Raw genomic sequence first — 22,756 nt, forward strand, 5'->3', positions numbered from 1 at the left:
GAGTACTTGGGGGGGGGGGGGGGGGGGATCGGTACGTAAAGGTGGTATCTGTGCACCCTTAGAGGGCATGAGCAGCAAAGTTCTTGCCAACCCTCTCCAGTGTCACACCAGACCTCCCTGATTTCAGGAATTCAGTTCTGAGAATGGGAAGGTAATGCCAATCTTGATCATTTCCAGTATGGTCCCTGGTTGGCATATCTTACTGCCTATTATGTTTTTTTCCATCACTCTTTACACTGCTTTACCGAATAATTTCACTAGCGCCCTTTCTTACTCGTGTTCCATGTTTTGTTATCTTGTGCAGTCAGCAGCTTATGGCAAGCCGAGTTGAAACAGAACAAAGCTGCTGTCAATGTCCGGCGCTGGTATATGTTTCTGGAGCCCAGTGTTCCCTTCCGAGGAGAGCTTAGTGTCAGCGTGTCTGCGGTAAGTAAATAGATTATCAATAAATCCACTGCTCCTGCTTCCTGTCAGTCTTTGTTGTTGCTGCTCTCCAAATTAAAGGGAAACCATATGCAATTTTCTCCATCTCAACACAGATAAGTGTGTGTCTGTTTATGTGTATATTATATATACATAGATGTATCACACACAGTATATTCACAATTAAGGCTATGTGCACATAAACAGAAAGATATGTATACAATCTTTGTTTCTCAGAAAAATATTTAACACCACGTCCAGCTATGATTTCTCAGAACATGGGTTTTATAAAGGGAGAACATAAGTTATTTGCACTGTTACTGATTGAAACATCAGAGCCCTTTAAATGATTGGGGGGGAGATGAGTCACTGCTTTGACTCATTTACTTGTGTTGACATTTCAGCTTGAGCTACAGAGCTCTCTTAACAGGCTTTTTCAAACACAGGGGGCTAAGGAGCTCCTATAACCCTTAAAAAGAAGCTGAGAGCGCCACCAGCCATTTGCATATGAAAATATTTACATGCCATGGGAACAAAATAGGGAGAATTTTCTTTTAAAATTTACATTTTAGTAAACCCCATCACAAAAAAAGACACTGGGGTAGATTCAGGTATAATTGCTTATTTTTGTGCGGGCGTAGCGTATCTCAGATACGCTACGCCGCCGTAACTTAGTGAGGCAGGTTCTGTATTCACCAAGAACCTGCGCCCTAAGTTGCGGCGTAGCGTAAATGTTCCGGCGTAATCGCGCCTAATTCAAATTGTGAAGAGGTGGGCGTGTTTTATGTAAATAAAACATGACCCCACGTAAATGACGTTTTTGACTAACGGCGCATGCGCCGTCCGTGAATGTAACCCAGTGTGCATGCTCCAAATTAACCCGCAAAAAGCCAATGCTTTCGACGTGAACGTAAATTACGCAAATCCCTATTCGCGAACGACTTACGCAAACAACGTAAATTTTTCAAAATTCGGCGCGGAACGACGTCCATACTTAACATAGGATACGCCTCATATAGCAGGGGTAACTTTACGCTGGAAAAAGACCAACGTAAACAACGTAAAAAAATTAGCCGGGCAAATGTACATTTCTGAATCGGCGTATCTACCTAATTTGCATATTCAACGCGTAAATATACGGAAGCGCCACCTAGCGGCCAGCCTAAAATTGCAACTAAGATACGACGTCGTAAGAGACTTGGGCCGGTCGGATCTTAGTCAAATCTATGCGTAACTGATTCTATGAATCGGGCACATCGATACGCCGCCGCACACTCAGAGATACAACGGCGTATCTCTTACCTGAATCTACCCCATAGTACGCCCAGCCCTGTACTGTGTGTTTTGTCTTTGTCATTTAAATCGACAATATGAAGTCTCCTAAATAAGTTAATCTGTGCCTATTCTTCCTAGCCTGCTGAAAAGAAGCAAGATGTTGGAAAGTTTATTGAGCTTCCTGGTGCAGAGGTGGGGAAGGTGGTGGTGAGATTCCCCCCTGAGGCCAGTGGGTAAGTAATCCTGAGTGTAGGCCCAAGCACGTGGCCTCCTTTCGTCTATTTTTTTTTGCAACCAGGTTCCACTTTTTTTTTAAAGCCTTTCTTCTGGGCTGCTTCTTGTATGTTGTCACTCTGTCATTTTACTGTCATTGAGAAACTCTGATCATTGATAAAGCGGGAACCATTCAATGAACTCCTGCTGTAAAAGGGTAAGTTGGAGTTTAGGGTTTGTGCTGGGTCTGGAATTATGAAAGACGCCTGCGGCTCTCTTGGTTAAAGACCTGGACTTTTATTCCTTTTTTCAAACCCATCCTTCTGCTGACTGCTAGGGAATAGTCAAGAAGCAGCAGAAGACCGACGGAGAATATAGCAAAAGCAGGGAGATCCTTGCACTGTAGACTCTCAGGTACAGCTTCCTCTCCAGCAAAGGGTGCAATAAGCAGTACAGTAGTGACCTCACCAAATCTTACACCAAATTACTTGATGCAAGTAGGCAGAGGCAGCAGTGCCTTAGATCTTGCATCAGGGGTAGGCAACCTCGACCAAGTCCAATGAGACATTGCACAACCCTAACAATCACAGGCATGACTCCTAGAGGCAGAGGCATGCTGGGTTTTGTAGTTTCGCCACAGCTAGAGGGCCGAGGTTGCCTACCCCTGTCTTACACTATATGTACAGCTATGAGGCTCAGGGCACTGATATGCCTAGGCACAGCAAGCATACGCCTGTTTTTAGGGAGCATATCATGACAAATGTAATTGTAATCTTCTTAAAGTTTTAATGGTTTAACAGCAGTTGTTTCTACACAGTACAAGTTCAAAATTTGAACTCCCTAAAAATACAGCTCTTCTTTTTTTTTTTTTTTTTTTTTTTTTTTTATAACACGCAAAATAGAACTATTTTATAGCCTAACGTTATACCACAAGAATGCCCTGTTAGTGCTGAGTAAGATGGTTCAGCATATTAAAAATAACAACATTCTCTGAAAACTATTGACAAACCTCGAATGTTTGCTAACCAAGCAAGTATCTTGAGGCGTTGTCTTGAAACACACCTTCAGTTCTCAGAAGAGAGGTGATGGCTGCATATTGATGTTTTATGAGTGAGCTCTGCAGCGCTGTCTTTTGAACACACTAAGGAAATTTTCCTTGATTTTTCTATCCCTAAAACAAAAAAAGGGTTGTGCCGTTGTCGATAGGACAGAGAGATGGCATTAAAAAAAATGCCACAAGTTCTAATCCTCCTTCACTTTACTGGGAATGCGTTTTTCTGTGTTCTTGTTGGAGAGATTTAAATGGCTCCCCATACAGACGGGAGTGAGGGGGGATATATTGGCAATCTAGATGCAGGCAATAATGCAAACCTTTTTTTTTTATTTTTTTTGGAGTTGAGCTTAAAGGAGTTGTAAAGGTACAATTTTGTTTCCCTAAATAGCTTCCTTTACCTTAGTGCAGTCCTCCTTCACTTACCTCGTCCTTCCATTTTGCTTTTAAATGTCCTTATTTCTTCTGAGAAATCCTCACTTCCTGTTCTTCTGTCGTTAACTCCACACAGTAATGCAAGGCTTTCTCCCCGGTGTGGAGTGTCGTGCTCGCCCCCTCCCTTGGACTACAGGAGAGTCAGGACACTCTCTACATTGCAGATAAAGGAGCTGTGTTGTGTGTTAGTGGGCGTCCTCTCCTGTAGTCCAAGGGAGGTGGCGAGCGTGACACTCCACACCAGGGAGAAAGCCTTGCATTACTGTGTGGAGTTACAGACAGAGGAACAGGAAGTGAGGATTTCTCAGAAGAAATAAGGACATTTAAAAGCAAAATGGAAGGATGAGGTAAGTGAAGGAGGACTGAAGGTAAAGGAAGCTATTTTGGAAAAGAAATTGTATTTTTAGAGAGATTTTCCCCAATGGGGTTTTTAGGCAGCTTGAGTAAAAAATTTGGATGCGTAAAAAAAAAAAAAGGTTTTATTAAGGATAACGCGTACAAAAAGGGGAAAGGGAAGTAAAATTAAGATGTGAGTTGCGCTATTACAAAAGCATTAAAATTCCATACATTGACAGTACACAACAAATATTTGTAAGGCTTGATACTCTGAACATAAGCATATACAAATAAGTCCTAACACGTTCCGACCCTAAGGGTCTTCTTCAGAGGTTTTGGTTATTACTGAAAATAAATTTACAAATAATCATTAATATTATATCTTTTATCAAATAAATTGAGGTAAAGAATCAACGTAAAATATATTTTACCAAGTTGATAAGTATGGAACAGTCCAAATCAATCTTCCTCATGGCAAACGGAGGAGGACCCGTTGGTCCCCTGGATGATGTGCCGACCTGAAGGCGCTCCCCCACTTAGGTAGCTGCCAAGTGATCTAGTGTAACTCTACAGGAGATCACCGGATGCTGGGCGACGCCCGAAAAATTGTACCTTTACAACCCCTTTTAAAGGGTAACTCCACTTTTGTGGGAAAGAGAAAAATAACAAAAAAATTATTCAACTGCTTTTTTCGGCGTAACGCTACCCCTGGGTCTATGAGGCGTACGCAATGTTAAGTATGGACGTCGGGCCAGCGTCAAATTTTCCACCGTTTATGTTGTCTGCGTAAAACGTTCGCGAATAGGGCTTTGCGTAAATTACGTTCACGTCGAAAGCATTGACTATTTGCGACGTGATTTCGAGCATGCGCCCTGGGATACCCCCACGGATGGCGCATGCGTCGTTAAAAAAAAAAAAAAAAACGTCATTTACGTGGGGTCAAGTTGAATTAACATAAAACACGCCCACATCTTTGTCATTTGAATTCCGCGCCCTTACGCCGACACATTTACACTACGCCGCCGCAACTTACAGCGCAATTTCTTTGTGGATAAGGAACCTCCGCACTAAGTTACAGCGGCGTAGTGTATCTGAGATGCCCGCTTATATTTACGCCGAGGTACATGGATCTGACCTCTGTGATTAAATCAGCTACTGAAAGTCCTTAAATACTGAGTGTTTAATATCACTTTAAAGTGTAAGAATGTTTTATGATAAAATTTCTCATTGTTTTCTCAGGTATCTGCACATTGGACATGCCAAGGCTGCTCTTCTCAACCAGCATTATCAGGTGAACTTCAAGGGGAAACTCATTATGCGGTTTGATGACACCAACCCAGAGAAAGAGAAGGAAGACTTTGAAAAGGTAACGTAAATGATCATGTTGGCGAAGTTATACTTGAATATCCCCCCCCCCCAACCACCAAAGTTAAAGCCAAATAGAAGAAGAGAGGTGTACCACCATCTAAGGGCCCTTTCGGACAGGCGGATCCGTTTTTAGACATCCGCTTGCTCAGTGGGGATCGCTCCGTTGATCCCCGCGGAGCCGGCAGATGACAAGTTTGTCTTTGCACACTGTGCAGAAACGCAGCGGTCAGATCTCCGCTTTCCTTTATGGGGGATCCGATGTAAATAGACCTTAGAGTCCGTTTTCATCCGAACCGCCAGATGGAAAAAATAGGGTTTCCATCCGTCTGGATTTAACGGAGCGGGTCTGGTCGGTTGTCAGCGGACATGTCACCGCTGACATTCGTCACTCCATAGAGATGTATGGAGGTCCCCCGAAAAAACTGTCAGGCGGATCTGAACGGTCCGCTTGTGTGAAAAGAGCCTAAGTGTAGATTTATTTTAACTCTGCAATGCTCGGCCGCTTCCCTGACCAACTCTTCTGCACTTAATCGACTCTACTTACATTACCAGCTGAAGACTATTTAATATGGGAGTACTTGCAGATCCTGGACTGTTGTTAAATGCAGTTGTCATTTTACCACCGTAAGTGCATTCATGCATGTTTTTATTTGTTATTTTAATAAATCTACACTTGGACGTGAAAACTCGATGGCGCCGAATAGAAAACTTCTCGGTCAAAGTAATTTTCAGACAGTGTATGCGGTTTTTGTTCAGAAACTACATTCATTTTAAAATTGAATGTTAAAGAGGAAGTAAATCTGTTTTTTTTTTTTCCTACAAAAAAAAACCCTGCGAGAGAAAGGCATAATGAGTTAGTATGCATAGCATACTAGCTCATTATGAATGATTTGCCTGAGATCGAGGTCCCCGAATCGCTTCTCCTTCCCCTTCTCCGCCGCCTCCATGTCCCCTCCACGCGTCTTTCGGGTATCGCCGCTCCGGCGCTGTGATTGTCTGGAGCGGAGATAATGTCACCCCCGCGCATGCGCGCGGGACTAGCATGATCCCGCACATGCGTGCGGTACCAGCACAATCCCGCGCATGTGCGTGGGACTGGCATGAGCCCAATCATAATGCCGGACGCTCAGTGCGCCTGCGCCGTAGACATCGGTGCAGTGTTTTCTGCAAAAATCTCCTTAACCGTGCAGTTTAAAGAGATATTTCTTGCACCTACAGGTAAGCCTTAATGTAGGCCTACCTGTAGGTGCAAGTTGTCAGAGTGGGTTCACAACCACTTTAAAACTAAGAAATTTTCAAACAACATTCTTTTATGCCCCTATAGCAAGGTAAAAAAAAATTCTGCTCTTAGAACCACTCACTTCCTGCCCAGGACTACATGTCCCATGAGGCATTGCTCTTCACACATTCAGATGTTCCTTAGGCACTTACTGACATGTATGGGGGTTGTACTGAGCTGTATGTGTGCTGCGCTGTATTTCCTGATATGTAAACAAATAATGCATGGATATGCAATAATGCTGTATGCAGGCCAAATAATTGGCTGGCCGATTAATCGATTTATGAAAATAATTAACAACTATTTTCATAATCGATTAGTTGTCGAATAATCGGTTAGTTGTTTCGGCTTTACATCAGTGGTAGAGACACATAATTGGGGTACTCAACAGGCCAGTATATAAGATGAGTCGGCACAGGCTGGCTGCTGGGCCCATTCACACTTTTAGGTGTGTTCACTTGCGATAATCAAGCCCATTTCTTTGTAATGGGCCCAAAACGGGTACAAACCAAAATAACGCACTTCACTTGACCTTTGCCATGTCAAGTACATTTGTTTTGGCGTGCGATTAAAAATGAATGACGGCACACCCCATCGTGTGAATGCAGCCTTGGAGATGACAGGAGTTGGAATCCATGAATAACGCACTATAACTATATAACAATAAAATGGAGGACTTGCGAGATGCTGGTTTATTTTCCCCCTGCCTTCTGTGTGGTCATCATAGTAATATTCTGCTTCAAGGAGAATTGGTCAGCCAAGTCCTAAATCTTGGCTTGAAACACTCTTGTCAAAACTAATAAAGAAAATGAGTGGATACTGCAGACGTAAAGATTTCGATTTTTTATTTTTATTTTATATAACTGCTGAAGCTATTATTTTTTTGTTTTAGGTTATCCTGGAAGATGTCTCCATGCTGCAGATCAAGCCCGACCAGTTCACATACACCTCGGACCACTTCGAGAAGATCATCCAATATGCTGAGAAGCTTATAAATGAGGGGAAGGCTTATGTGGACGACACGCCCCCTGAACAGATGAAAGCAGAACGTGAACAGAGGACGGAGTCCAAGCACAGGAGTAACTGTAAGCCATGCATTATGGGTCATATGAATACTTTGAATTGGAACTCCATGCGGATATAAAAGACAGCAATTTAATGCAGCACTGCATTTATTAACCACTTGCCGACCTCCGCACACCGATATACGTCAGCAAAATGGCAGCGGTGGGCAACCTTTAATTTGTGGCACGATGGGTGCGCCCCCGTCGTGCCACACATTGTACCTGTACACCCATTTTCCCACCACTGCCACTGTGCCGACGTATATCGGCGTGCGTCACGTCAAGTGGTTTATGAATGCCACACTCTCGGTGACCGTGCCAGCACGCCCCGCGAACTCGATGCGGCCCGTGATCGTGTCACGGAGAGGCAGAGTGGGGAGATGCCTATGTAAACAAGGCATTTCCCTGTTCTGCCTAGTGACAGGACAGAGATCTACTGCTCCCTGTCATCGGGAGTAGTGATCGCTGTCATGTCACTGGTAGCCCCCCCCCCCCTCCCACAGTGAGAATAGCTGCCTAGGACACACTTAACCCCTTGATCGGGGCTGAAGAGGTTAATACATCTTTAAAAAAAAATTGTTTTTATTTATTTTTATTGCAAACTGTGTAAGTACCCACATTTTTATTTGGTAATGACCTCTTTTAATTGGGGGAAATCACCCAGCCCTAGTAGGTGTCAGCAAACGCAGTCCATACATAACAAGTATTTCAGTGTCGCCTGTGAGAATAATAACGATTCCATGTACTGCCCACTAACACATCCAGCTTTTATATCTAAGGTTTGTCGTCATTAGAATATCTTTACAGGCAGAACCTTATTCATGGCCATCCTTGCTCTAGCCAACACTGGCAGCTGTTATTGGAGACGGCATATTCATTTCATTTAGAGGTCCGTGTCCCACAAACGTGGAAACTGCTTTTATCCCATTTTGCAAAGTTATTTGCAGATAAAAAATACTATAATATGGGAAATATTTGGGCTGCCTTTCCTGACCCTCTGACAAACCGAGTTTGTGCAGACTAATGACTAGTACACACAATCAGAAAATCTGATGAAAAATAATCGCTTTCAAAATTTTTATGCTGGAGAGAACGGCATGATGCCATTAGTAGCGGCACGCTCATCGGCGCTGTCTTTCTTGGGAATATCTCCTTAACCATGTAGGTTATGGAGATATTTCTTGGACCTGCAGGTAAGTCTTAATCTAGGCTTACCTGTAGGTCAAAGTGGTCTGTAAGGGTTTACAACCACTTTAAGGTAACACTACCACTGCTCTCAGCATGCATCGTTGATGATCTCACAAGGGGGCAGGATAGCCCAGTGATGTCACTGGTTGATTCCGCCTCTTAGTTTTTTTAGCGGTGGCAGCAGGAAGGAAACAAAGCTGTAACTGTCATGTTGGATATAGTTCGGGCCATTTTTTTTTTTTATTTTTATTTTTTACTTTTTTTAAATAAGGGACTTGTCAAAAACTTGGTTCCTGTGTGTTTTTTTTTACCTTTGACCATTCTTTTGTGAATGATTAGGACTACTATGTACCCCATATCCTGTCATATGTGGGGCCAGGATCTGGGGGCTCTTGTTCAAGGGGGTTTTAAAATTTCAATAGGTCACTCCCTCAACCACCGGGCAAGGTTTCGGACCCCATGCTTTTTGTATTTGTTGAGTCGGCTCAACTTTTGCTTAGCATTCTGTTGATATGTCATGGTTGTGTTAAGACGTTGACGGGTGCTGGAGCTGAAATGTCACATATAGCAGTGGTAGGAATACCACTACTTAAAGTTTCAGTTCCTGCCCTTCTGCGGTAGAATAACATGCAAACGCATGTTAAATACCGCAGAATAAAAAATATTAACTTGTGCAGTATTTACAGTAACTCTAAAAACAAAGAGGAGAGTTCAATACTGCATGAGTTATTTTAACTCCAATAAGCACGCTGTATTTTACTCTTCGTGAATTGACCTCAATGTCTCTTTGGACTGGCTTTTGAAAATATTAGGAATGCTACTTGTGGCCAGAACACCCATAGATAAAGCCTAGGGAACAGACTGGAAGGCTCTCCCTCTCTGACTATTCAGAAATGTCACTTTCAGGGGTGGACTGACCATTGAGTCACTCGGGCACTGCCCGAGGGCCCCATGCCACTAGGGGGCCCCATCAGGGTTGCCAGGCTCAGTAAAACCAGGGACAGTATGTAAAAATCAGTTTTTTTTTAGATCTGTCCCTGATATGTCCGAAACTGACATGCTTTTAATGTGAATATCCCAAGATTTTAGCTGCCCTGCCTCTGCACTGCCTCCTGGCCTGGTGGCCATCTGTAAGCCAGAGGGGCCCCATAATCTTCTATTGCCCGGGGGCCCCATGAGTTGTCAGTCCGCCCCTGGTAACTTTCTTTTCTCCACTTCTGTATTAGGGACCCCACCTCTAGCTTGGCTCCCAGTCCATCTGCAAGGTCTGGCACTCGAAATCTGTCAAAAAGCCTTTCTAGGCATGAAGGTGCACCCCTGCTTTGTAGTGTGGGGGACCCTTGTTAAACTTTGTGGATGTTTGCATCGCACTTTAGTGCAGGAGAGGGTATCCCATGGCTATAAATTGGAGCTTTGCTTCCTGCCCCCTCCTCGGTTTCTCACCTTGAACCTTCCTGAGTCATTGTACAAATTAGCAGAACTCCATTGAACCCTCTCTGGTGTTCTAGATTAAAGTGTCATTGCCCTGGTTCTGTCCAACCTGTTCACTATTCCCAAACCCACAACCCCATCTTGGATCTCAAAGCTCTTAATGTCTTGATTCGTGTGGAATCCAGCAAATCTGAAGACCAATGAGACTTCCTGGCTTCTGTGAACATCAAGGATGCTTACCCCCCCCCATGTTTGCATGTTTATAGCACATCAGCGTTCCCTAAGCTTTGCTGTGGAGTATGCAATTTTTCTTCAACAATTCTATTTTTCCCTTTCCAGCGGTGGAGAAGAACTGGCAGATGTGGGAAGAAATGAAGAAGGGCACAGCATTGGGACAAACCTGCTGTCTTCGGGCAAAGATAGACATGAATTCCAACAATGGCTGCATGCGAGACCCCACCCTGTTCCGCTGCAAGACCCAGCCCCACCCACGGACAGGAAACAAGTACAAGTAAGTGCAGCATGACTACTGCTGGTTGGCTGATTTTATAATAAAATACACTTCTAATTCTATAATTTAGTTCTTCCTTCTCTGCTATAAAATGCCATTTTAGTAAATGGAAGTCTACAAGTTTAGACTGTGTGTTTTCTCATTATTACTCGGCCTGACATGTGACATGCACTTTGCTTTTTCTTTCTAGCATCTATCCCACCTACGACTTCGCCTGCCCCATAGTGGACAGTGTAGAAGGAGTGACACATGCTCTGCGTACAACTGAATATCATGATCGGGATGAACAGTTTTACTGGATCATCAATGCTTTAGGGATCCGAAAGCCCTACATCTGGGAATATAGTCGTCTGAACCTTAATAACACCGTGCTGTCAAAGAGAAAACTCACTTGGTTTGTCAATGAAGGCCTTGTAGATGGCTGGTATGTATAAAGTCCAAGTACGTTACTGGTTCATGTTTGGCTACATTTTGGTGATTACCGATTCCGACAGGAAGACCTTCTCAACAAACAACTTCTAAGCTGTACTTTGTAGCAATAATTGAAATCCGAAATTCACCCAGAATCAGGATACATCAAAACTTATTTGCGAAGCACTGTTTATCTAGAATGGCTGCATATTATGACACCATTTAACCACCTGACCTCCAGAAGATTTATCCCCCTTCATGACTAGGCAATTTTTTGCTATACGGCACTGCGTCATTTTAACTGACAATTGCCCGGGCCAAACTGCCGGTAATCGGCTTTTCCTGACTTGCGTCTGTCAGACGCGAGTAGAGGAGAGCCGATCGGCTGCTCCTCTGACAAATTTAGTTTGGGTACAGTGTAGCATGACCGCGCAATTGTCATTCAAAGTGCAACAGTGCTGAAAGCTAAAAATTAGTCTGGGCGGGAAGGTGTATAAGTGCCCTGTATGGAAGTGGTTAAGGGACCAGGATTTTTTTTTTTTTTTTAAGGGACTGCACAGAAATGGTGATCTCTGCTTAGGCACGCTGGCTGGCATATTTTTTCTTTTACCTGCATGAAATATAAAAGCAGACATGGTATAAACATCTAGATTCAGACTTCTAGTGCGTCTATAGATGAGGAAAATGAAGCAGCATGCATTAGGCAGTAAATCCCTACTTCTCTAGGATATATATTTATAACATTTATGCATAGTTCTATTTGTTCTATGTAATTTTAAAGGCAGATATTAAATCAAAAAAGCATAACTTAAAGCGGTGGTTCCCCCTTAAAAACAACTTTTTTTTATTCCACTGCCCCCCCACATTCCATCACGATTTTTTTTCCTGCTGTACATACCTTAGTACAGCATATAAACCCGTGCATCCGGGTTGCGAGTCCCGTGGGAGTGGGCGTTCCTCACATGCTGTTGATTGACGTTTTGCCCAAAAACGAGCTCTCCCCCCGTCGCGTAAGCCACGTCACGATTGGCGAAAGGAGCCGAACGGCGATGTGCATGCGCAGTATAGCGCCGACTCGCCGTTCAGCTTCTTTCGCCAACCGTGACGCGGCTTACGCGACGGGGGGAGAGCTCGTTTTTGGGCAAAACGTCAATCACCAGCATGTGAGGAACGCCCACTCCCGCGGGACTCGCAACCCGGATGCACGGGTGAATATGCTGTAGTAAGGTATGTACAGCAGGAAAAAAAAAATATGTGCCTTAATCGTGATGGAATGTGGGGGGGGCAGTGGAATAAAAAAAAGTTGTTTTTAAGGGGGAACCACCGCTTTAAGTTGGCCATAGATGGTTATTTTTTTTATTTTTTTTCCTTTTTGTTCATCCAGCGAGCTGAATGGATAAAATAAGATTTACAAACGAGATGCAATGAATTCCCCCTGGCTAGACACTGTATTATGACAGCCTGTCCCGCTGCTGTCAGAATACGCTGATCAGTGGCTGCAGCTGCTGATTGTGAAACATTTTCCAACATTTAAGAGAAGTCGATTGACTTCTGTCAAGAAGGGGTGGCCACACACTGATCGAAATTCATCCAGTCCCCATTGAACCAGCCAAACTGAGCAATGCAAGGAGAATGCTAAGTCATGTAGAGATGAGCTCATCAGTGTGCTACTATTTTATTTTATTTTTTTCACTGTCCATCTCCTGTCACAGTGTGCGTTGGAGATGTAAATAAAGGTAAACTGCAGTGGTGAAAGATGAAGTACCCTTACTTTAATAGACAGGGTTGTGCTGTGTGGCAGGGCTGTGTATATCTCAGGCTGCATAGACTTTAGAAATTCAAATCATCTGACAGGTAAAATTGCTCCCTCGTATGCCTCTGTTTATTTAGCTTTAAAATACTAATGTTTCTTTTTCAGGGATGATCCCAGATTCCCAACTGTACGAGGAGTTTTAAGAAGGGGCATGACTGTAGATGGGTTGAAGCAGTTCATTGCTGCCCAGGTTGGTACAGAATACTTAATTTTTTGGTGGAGAAATGGCAAATGACATTTACCTGAAAGTAATATTTTATTTTCCAATGATTTTTATTTAAGTACCGTATTTATCGGCGTATAACACTCACCCCAAGTTAAGCCTTGCCCAGTGTCCATCTGCAGCCTTGCCCAGTGTCCATCTGCAGCCTTGCCCAGTGTCCATCTGCAGCCTTGCCCAGTGTCCATCTGCAGCCTTGCCCAGTGTCCATGCACCTTGAACGTTTAAAATTACCGCCGCGGAGCCGAGATAGACAAAACCGGATGTCCTGTGTACTCGGCTGTAGTCGGCTCCTCTCGCAGTCCCGCCCCTTGCCCAGGCTCCTGTGATGGACATAACACCGGTCCAATGGCGGGACTGGGCGTGATTGCGAGCGGAGCTGAGCCTAGCCGAGTACACAGTACACTCGGCTATGTGTATATCGGCGGCGCTCGCTCCTCTTCCCCCTCACAGACAGCGGGTATCGGCGTATAACACGCACCCAGGATTTCCCCCTGATTTTAAGGGGAAAAATGTGCGTGTTATATGGCGATAAATACTGTATTTCAAAGAAGTACAAAAGCCATTGTGAAAACATGTAGCATGGGAGAAATACAAATGTATCTCCTGATACATTCTAGCATAGAAAATCATAGTGAACAAAGTGGAAACATTACGGTATCCAATGATTACATAACCACCTGTAATACAATGCAATTATCTGCAATCAGTAACTCTACAGGAGAATACAACACAAGCAAGTATCTTCTCTGCATCACCATTGAAAACTCCACTATGGAGAAGTTCTAGAATAACACCAACAGATATCAACCTTATGTCAGCCCTGGCCCCCTCTCCACGAAAGAAAAGACGGATAACTGAGAAAATTTTCCGTCTTTTTTTTTTTTTGTTTTTTTTTTTGTTTAACAAAAAATTAAAATCCCCAGCACTGATTAAATACCACCAAAAGAAAGCTCTATCTGTGTGAAAAATATGATAAGAATTTAATTTGGGTACAATGTAGCAATTATCATTGAAAGTTCAATGGAACTGAAAATTGGTCTGGGCAGGAGGGGGATTTAAGTGCCCAGTAAGCAAGTGGTTAGACTTTTTTTTTTTTTTGGGAAAATTCAAGTCCAAAGTCCCTTTTTAAAATGTATTTTCTATTAACAGGTAAATAAAATTGACACCACAATCCCCTCATTCAGTGTGCAGTTTTACATGTGCGCATTTACATGTGTTTTGTGGTACGTTCACACGCGCTCGTGTACATTTATATGAATTAAAATGCAGCACACTTTTTATTTTAAATGAAAGCTTGACAATGGTGTAAACTAGGCTCATTGGAATACATTAATATTTCTTGCCTATGTGCTTAAACTGCAGTTTGAAAATGCGTCTGTTGTAAACAAGCCCGTATGGCTACTGACAGGCTGCATCATATGTATAATTTTGGTTTTGCCCATAGTAGCACTCTAAAGGGTAACTTCGCTTTTGTAAGGAAAAAAAATGGCAAAAAAAAAAAAAAAAAATCGAACATATACAATTGCGGCTGAAGTCATATTGTAATTGAATGTTTGTTATTAAAAATTATCTTTCCTTTTCAATCTACAGCTTTGTAATTTTCTGTAAAATGCAATGCAATATGGCTACCTTGAGGTGTTTTGTACACAGAATGTGTACAGATCACCACCCAGAAACATCATTTCCTGCTTGTGTGATTGGCTCATTGATTTTTCCCTGAAGTCTGCACTGAGATGCAAATCAAATATCGGGCATCCCCTGCAACAAAAATGTAATATTTGGTGAGATACTCCTAATAGGAAATGGCATCTTAAGGGATGCCGACCCTTAAATCTTCCTTATTAGAGGTCCTGTAGGTGCAGCAGCTGACTGATTATTCATGAAACCACTCCCATTAGGATCACTTGCCACATGGACACAGACAAACACACAGAGATTTCGTCAGAATAACAAAATGGTAGATATCTGCAACATCGTTTAAAATCTTTGTAATGTACGTAGATCATCAAGAGGGGGATGTGTTTTTTTTTTTTTTTTTCCTTTTTACCCTCAACAAAAGTGGAGTTACACTTTAAGATCCGTATCCTGATGTGTTGGCTTAGTGAATTTAAAATTTGTGGAATGATGATTTGAAAATCCTTTATGCTGTGAGATGATAGGCTTGCTCACAGGAACATCTGGACCAAATTTTTATCTTACTTACTTCTGTTCTATTTTAGGGATCTTCTAGGTCCGTTGTGAACATGGAATGGGACAAAATCTGGGCTTTCAATAAGAAGGTAAGAATTGACTCCTCTATATGTTTTTGGGTGGAATGTATAGTGTGCCCCCCCCATGTAACTGACCCAGTAGTCTGCAGTGCGTTGTAGAATGTCCTGCAGGCTTGTTGGTCCCTTAGCCCCCCCTAGTGTTCATGTTATTTTGCCCCAACCAAACGTTGACTTGTGGGAAGGGAACTTGGCGTGAAATTGATCTGAAAACTCTGCATTTCATTTCTCTGCTTTCAAGCTGCGAGCTATCTGTAAGAAGGTATTACTACTCATTGCTCCTATTAGTTTTTTCTTTCCCGTTGCATTTTGTTCGGCATATAGCCAACATTGCTTACTTTTTTTAATTTTGCGATGCAAATAACACAATCGCATTGCATCACTGCTTAACTGACTCGCAGCTGTAGCTTTAGAAAACATTGTGTGCTTTGCAAGGTGCATTCACTGCTGTATAAGGAGGGTCAGGTTATACTTTGCTTGTACTGACCTTTATGTCACAGTGCCACATACTGACATGTGATTTGTGTTCTGTTCTGTAGCCACCCCCAGGCATTTCTGTGTTTCAGCCAAAGACAGGCTTGCTTGGTATGGCTGGGTTGTCATGTCAGTTTATCTTTAGTGTCTACTTACATTATCAGAACAGAATACCAATATGTATTAAAGCTAGATTATAGAGAATAAATTGTTACTTGAGAGATAAAATTTGGAAATTACAATAAAGTTTTAGTATGGTTTTTAAAAATTATAAATTTTGAGTAATTGCTATGCTTATGAGAAGGGACAATAAAATTCTTGTCTGGGGATCGATGCTTTGGTTATTGTATTTTCAGATACAAATTTCGAAATTTTCTCTAGTGGTCATCAGTATATTGGGTATTGTTATGCTTAAAGTGTCCACGCAGGGCAAAGCAACAGGTTCTCTTTAATGTTTCCCACCATGGGAACCCTTTGCTTCATTCCAATGTTGCTCTTTTTGGCTGCTGGAAGCAGGAAAGACACCCTGCATAAAATATGAGGCACTCAATTTGCAGCTTACGCAGGACTATAGATTCTACCCATGTAACGGCTCTGGTGCTTGGTGATTTCCTTGCGTTTCCTTCGCTCCTGCCAGCTGAACAGAGCAGTGGGGATGGTAGGTGAACATGTGCTGCTGGGGAGATTAAGCAAACTTGTTGCTTTGCTTGCTTTGAAGTGTACCTGTGGACCAGATTTTAAGAATAATCCAACAATGGGATGATGATTCAGAACACCTACCTCTGCCTACATGGAGGATCTGTTAAATTCCAGAGTGTATTTGTCCATCAATAATCCTGGAGATTCTCTATAGAGCAAAAAGCAATCAGGGCTAAATGTGGCCAGCTAATTCCTGCACCCCTCATTACAAACTGTGATGGGTAAACCTGATCAGCCAACATGGATCTAAGGGGAGCTGAAGGAGGTGTGCCACAGAACAACTATAGGATGTCCGGTTACCGGCCTAGGCTGTTTGCCCATGGTCTAGGCCAGGGGTCTCCAAACTTTCAGAACAAAGGGCCAGTTTTACTGTCCTTTCAGACCGGACTATGGCCATCAGGAGTAGAAATTGTCTTGGCGTGGGTGGGAATAAACATTGCACCATTTGTATTAGGGGGAGGGAGGAATAGCGTCCCGTCATTGTCCGTGGGAGGAATAGCGTCCCGTCATTACCCGTGGGAGGAATAGCGTCCGGTCATTGTCTGTGGGAGGAATAGCGTCCCGTCATTGTCCGTGGGAGGAATAGCGTCCCGTCATTGTCCGTGGGAGGAATAGCGTCCCGTTATTGTCCGTGGGAGGAATAGCGTCCCGTTATTGTCTGTGGGAGGAATAGCGTCCCGTTATTGTCTGTGGGAGGAATAGCGTCCCGTCATTGTCTGTGGGAGGAATTGCGTCCCGTCATTGTCCGTGGGAGGAATAGCGTCCCGTCATTGTCCGTGGGAGGAATAGCGTCCCGTCATTGTCCGTGGGAGGAATAGCGTCCCGTCATTACCCGTGGGAGGAATAGCGTCCGGTCATTGTCTGTAGGAGGAATAGCGTCCCGTCATTGTCCGTGGGAGGAATAGCGTCCCGTTATTGTCCGTGGGAGGAATAGCGTCCCGTTATTGTCTGTGGGAGGAATAGCGTCCCGTTATTGTCTGTGGGAGGAATTGCGTCCCGTCATTGTCTGTGGGAGGAATTGCGTCCCGTCATTGTCCGTGGGAGGAATAGCGTCCCGTCATTGTCCGTGGGAGGACAAGCGTCCCATCGTTGGTGTCTCTGGGAGGACAAGCGTCCCATCGTTGGTGTCTCTGGGAGGACAAGCGTCCCATCGTTGGTGTCTCTGGGAGGACAAGCGTCCCATCGTTGGTGTCTCTGGGAGGACAAGCGTCCCATCGTTGGTGTCTGCAGGAGGAATAGCGTCCCGTCGTTGGTGTCTGCGGGAGGAATAGCGTCCCATCGTTGGTAACAAAAAGAGAATAGTGCCCCGTTGTTGTCAGTAGCAGGAGTTATGCCTTATTGTTGGTGTCAGTGGGATGAAAAGTGCCCCAAGGGCCAGATAAAGGTAAGCAAAGGTCCACAGTTTGGAGAATACTGGTCTAGCATAACCATGCACTCTTCCGTTGCCTTAAGCTGTTGTTGATTTTCCAATAATACTGTATTTATCCGACAAGTAGGTTGCTTGTGCTGTCTGACATACCGCTGACCACTAGAGAGAGTTCCAATTTGCTGTATTTGAACATGATTATGAAGTTACAGAACAACAAATCTTTATAAATCTTGAGAAAATGTACTTTGACGCAATTACTCAAATTGTTAATTTAGCACTTAAAATGCAGTGAATGCATCCTGCTTAAAGTGAAATCTGTCGGTGACTTTACTCCTCTCCCACAATATTCTCTAATAACTTGGTTGGTTCCGTAGCATGCGCAGCGTTCCTAAATTAGCATGTGCCATAGACTTTAAAGGGAAACTTCCAGCTTTTTTTTTAAAACTAAACAAAAATGGGTTTGTCAAATTTAATTGCAGTTCCTTGCCTGCTTCTGTTCTCTAGGTGTTGAGATAGAATTGCAGGTATCTCAGCAAGTATCTCATCAAGTCATTTATTTAAATTTTATATGTCTGTACTTAGATTTGAGACCTGCCAACCCCCTTGCTGAGAGAGAGTGTCTTCAGGACCAATAACTGTGCTCTCATTGGAAATAAAATATTAAATGGTTGATACTTGGCTTTAGGAATTCAGGTTTAGAACAGAGCAGGGAAATTGATGCCTGAGCAATGAAGTGAAACTTTATGAGTTCTGAGAAGCACTTGGAAGATACTTTTTTTTTCCCTTACCAAGGTAATAGGTGGCACCTTGTGATGAATGCTCTTAAAGCGGTTGTAAACCCGCATATCATTTTTTTTTCTACACCTGCAAGGAAAAAGCCATAATGAGCTAATATGCACCGCATATTAGCTCATTATGAAATACTTACCTCGGAACGAGGTAGGTAACTTACCTGGTCCACGCCGAGCCGAGCCTCGGCGGGTCTTCCGGGTATCGCCGCTCCAGCGCTGTGATTGGCTGGAGCGGCGATGCCGTCACTCCCGCGCATGCGCGCGGGAGATTTCCTTTCCGGCATGGGTCGGCGGGGCCGGCCCTTCAGCCGAGGATCCCCCCTGCGCATGCGCCGCTGCAATCAGCGGCGCATTGCGAGGGGAATATCTCCTAAACCATAGAGGTTTAGGAGATATTCTTTATACCTACAGGTAAGCCTTATTATAGGCTTACCTGTAGTGAAAAAAGTGGGTTTACAACCACTTTAAGAAGGTCTTTGACTTGGCTCTCATTCACACTGGACGTTTTTACAGCTGCTCAACGCACCTAAACGCTAGGTGCGTTTAGTGCTTAAACATTAATTAATTTCAGTAGCCAAATAAATGATTTGTTCTGGCCAATAAAATGAACGCCCAAAAGCTTAATGCTGCTAAAAGCTCCTAAAAGCTTTAGACACTTTTACAAGCATCAGGCATTTTCTAGGAGATTTAAAGTGTTTGTTAACCCCCCCCCCCCCCAAATAAATTGAGATTCTGGTCCCTTAAAGCAGATTAAATAGCACAGTGCTTGCGCTGTGTAATCTTCCCCTCTCTAAACTGTAAATTACCTGGCTGATCCTGCCACTTCCTGTGTCACCCTCTGCGCTGACCACGAAAATCAGGGCTGCTGAGCTGTGACCACCGTGGTCAGAGTACGTCCCTTTGTCATCCTCAGCCCTTCTCTCTTTTCTTTCCTCTCTCCCCCTCCACCCCCTCCTCCCTGCCTGTCAGCTCCGTGTTTTGTGTCCGTCTCTGCCCCTCCCTTGCTGCTATTAGTAGAAATGAAAAATTTTAAATGGTCGCTGCCAGCCCCTCTATTATAGGCAGGCATAGCACACGTATAAGTCTTTTATAAAAACGAGGCATGGAAATACTTTTTAAGAGCGATCTTTAGGCCAGTCATGTGACTCGCAGCCGGTTTCCAAGGCTACTGTAGGAGGTGCTGAGCGGCCATGTAACCTCCCTGGCTGACGTCGAAGCCTAAAGATGTGACCGGCCTAAAGATGGCTCTAAAAAAGGTATTTAAAATGCCTTGTATTTATAAAAAACATGTGCAGTTTGGTATGCCTGCCTATAATAGTGGCTTCCAGTGAGTTATACTTTTGGGTTAACAACCACTTTAAACGCCTTGTGTGCATATGAGACCTTAGGGCACTGACAGGCCGATCGAGCACACCTGTCAGTTTTTAGGCAAACCCGATGGAGCCATCCATTGCTCTCTATATCAGATCCTGTCCGTTTAAAAACAAACGGATGGAGATCTGTTCCCCGTCTGTCCGGGGGGTTCGGATTGCCCCATAGAGAACAGCGAGCTATGTCTATGTCCACTCTGCTTAGCGGACTGGTAACGAACCTTCATCCACCTACTCACCGGACAGCAGGCAAATCCACTTGATGGATTCCACCCCATCTGAAAGGGGCCTTATAGTCAAATACTTTATTTTTGCTTTAAGCAAATTAACTAAACTATCAGATTTTGCTTCAGTATTTACCTTCAAAAAGGAGTTTTTAGTTTTGATTTCTATGTACACTTCTGAGATAGACGGTCATATACAGAAGCAGGAGAGGAGGATTCTGGGAAAGGCCAAAATACCATTGCAGTGGTTTCAATGCAAATTAATTTGCCGTCTTTTGGCAATTATGATTGGGCGGTGATTGAAGTGAAAAGGTAATCTCTGTTATGACATTAAATGACAAAATGGCTTGAATAGCAATTCTATCTATTATATCCATTTCCTAATGAGCTGGCGTTTCCTTTTAAAGGCTGATTTCATCAAGTATTAATAGAATGAGTGAAACCCTGGTATCTAGGACCCTGTGATTGTGTTGTGTTCAGGGACTGGCTGGCATGCATAGGATGATGTCAGGGCGGCCCTTGACCTAAATACAGCAATAATCTTTTTCGATAAGGGCCAATCCCTAACATGGGAAACTGGGGGGGAGATTCTTGATAAATGTATACGGATTCTCCACATAAGTGGCAATTTTTCTTTCTGACTATGTTGTCTCTTAAAGATGGGTGCAAGCTGTCCCTTCCCAACTCTTTTGATGGTTCAAATGATATAACGTTTCACTTTAAAGTATATCTAAAGCCAAAAACTTTGTTTTACTTTATGAATATAGTAGGGATTGGGGTTTTATTGCCATTTGTGTCCTTGCTGTGGAAATGAACCATTTCTGTTTGTCCTAGTGACCATTGTTACTGGAACAAAAAGTTTGGCTTTAGATACTTTAAAGCAGGCGTCTCAAACTGGCGGCCCTCCAGCTGTTGCAAAACTACAAGTCCAATGAGGCATTGCAAGAATGACAGTTACCAGCATGACTCCCACAGGCAGAGGCATGATGGGACTTGTAGTTTTACAACAGCTGGAGGGCCACCAGTTTGAGACCCTTGCTTTAAAGCATGGGTCTTCAAACTACGGCTCTCCAGTTGTTGAGGAACTACAATTCCCATCATGTCTGTGAATGTCAGAGTTTTACAATGCCTCATGGGATGTGTAGTTCCGCAACACCTGGAGGGCCGTAGTTTGAGGATCCCTGCTTTAAAGGAACACTGTTATTTTTCCCATTCAGGTCAAAGTGACGGTGCTTTCTGATCCCTCATTCTACCAGAAAGATATATTCAGCCATCCACGTTCCCTTGCTGCCTTCTTGCATTGTTGAAACTGTTGCAGGAGCTTCTGGGTTTGGACAGCATTTGACTTCCCCCCCCCCCCGTGGCAGTGCTCCGGCCTAAGTGGCCAATCATTGTCCCATGCTGGGGAGGTGACCTCATGCTCCCGGGTAATCTCAGGCCTAAGTGGCCAATCATTGTCCCATGCTGGGGAGGTGACCTCATGCTCCCGGGTAAGCTCAGGCACCATCTCACCATAATGCGTATCTAGGTTGTACTCCTGCAGCAGGAAGGCACTGAAGAAGCATGTATTGGCGAGTATACTTTGCTCATGGAGTGGGCGCTCAGAAGGGAAACTGTCACTTTGTCCTGAATGGGTCTGGTGACAGTGTTACTAAACTATGTGGGAAAAACTTTTAAGAGCCTCACTTTAGAGATTAAGGTTGCTACATTTAGGCTTTTGAAGTAAAACTGTAGCCTCTTATATTAATACAATATATATATATATATATATATATATACTCAGATTGCTGATCAGGGTTGTAAAACGTATATGTAATAGTTTTTCAATCGTTCTATCATTCATTCCAGCCAGCCCCTGGACTCGCCTTGGTCTTGCAGATTTGCAGTTTAACATTTGCTTGTTTAAGCATTTTTTTTTCTTTTTTTTTTTTTTCTGTATAGCATGAAGCTTTCTCCCTGTGTTTGTGCCTCCCTTCCGTTTAAATGCAATGTCCTCTTGAAAATGACATTAACTGGTCTTGATTCTAGATGTGTGTTTATTAATAACGTAGATAAAATCACGCTATCTCTGCTTTCACGAGATCACAGTTCTGTAGACCTGTAGCCTGTTTATTCATTATTTTCTACGCTAAACACTATTGTATTCAACAAACCAATCACAGGTCTGTCTGTCAGCTGTATGCGAAGAATAGTGGGACTTGTAGCTCTGCAGCGCAAAAAAATTTATTTCTATAATGCGTGGGTTCTGAACATTTTTAGGAATCCCCAATGGATTGCCCTAAATAGGTCATTATCGTCGTCGTCGTCATCATCACCAGTCCTATTAGGTACCAGTATGACCACAAAAGATTTTAGTGAGCAGAGCAACTAAAAGATATCCTATTATTTTTATTTTTTTTAAGCTTCAAACCCCCAAGCTAGCTACATCTAATGATATTTTGTTGTTCTTGAGCAGGCAAATAACAGTTTGCTCAGCTATCACCTGACACAAGTCCATTTCTCAACATTGATTTCTGGTTATAGGATAGGTTCACCTTTAGG

General features: G+C 43.4%; 1 protein-coding gene across 5 annotated transcripts in view; it reads left to right on the top strand.

Annotated features, from left to right (window-relative positions):
- EPRS1 (glutamyl-prolyl-tRNA synthetase 1) overlaps positions 1-22,756 on the top strand; it is a 136,733-nt gene that overhangs the window by 56,237 nt on the left and 57,740 nt on the right. For 3 of the 5 annotated variants that reach the window (XM_040351428.1, XM_040351427.1, XM_040351430.1), the window contains exons 5-12: positions 305-426; positions 1,837-1,931; positions 4,973-5,099; positions 7,273-7,465; positions 10,403-10,574; positions 10,765-10,998; positions 12,904-12,988; positions 15,241-15,300. In XM_040351428.1, coding sequence (XP_040207362.1) covers positions 305-426; positions 1,837-1,931; positions 4,973-5,099; positions 7,273-7,465; positions 10,403-10,574; positions 10,765-10,998; positions 12,904-12,988; positions 15,241-15,300 — 1,088 coding nt within the window. Of the gene's footprint in view, positions 1-304; positions 427-1,836; positions 1,932-4,972; positions 5,100-7,272; positions 7,466-10,402; positions 10,575-10,764; positions 10,999-12,903; positions 12,989-15,240; positions 15,301-15,529; positions 15,551-22,756 lie in introns of all 5 variants that reach the window. The other 2 variants (XM_040351429.1, XM_040351432.1) reach the window with 1 other exon arrangement.

This window comes from Rana temporaria, chromosome 4 (assembly GCF_905171775.1).
Source record: "Rana temporaria chromosome 4, aRanTem1.1, whole genome shotgun sequence".
Classification (NCBI taxonomy): domain Eukaryota; kingdom Metazoa; phylum Chordata; class Amphibia; order Anura; family Ranidae; genus Rana; species Rana temporaria.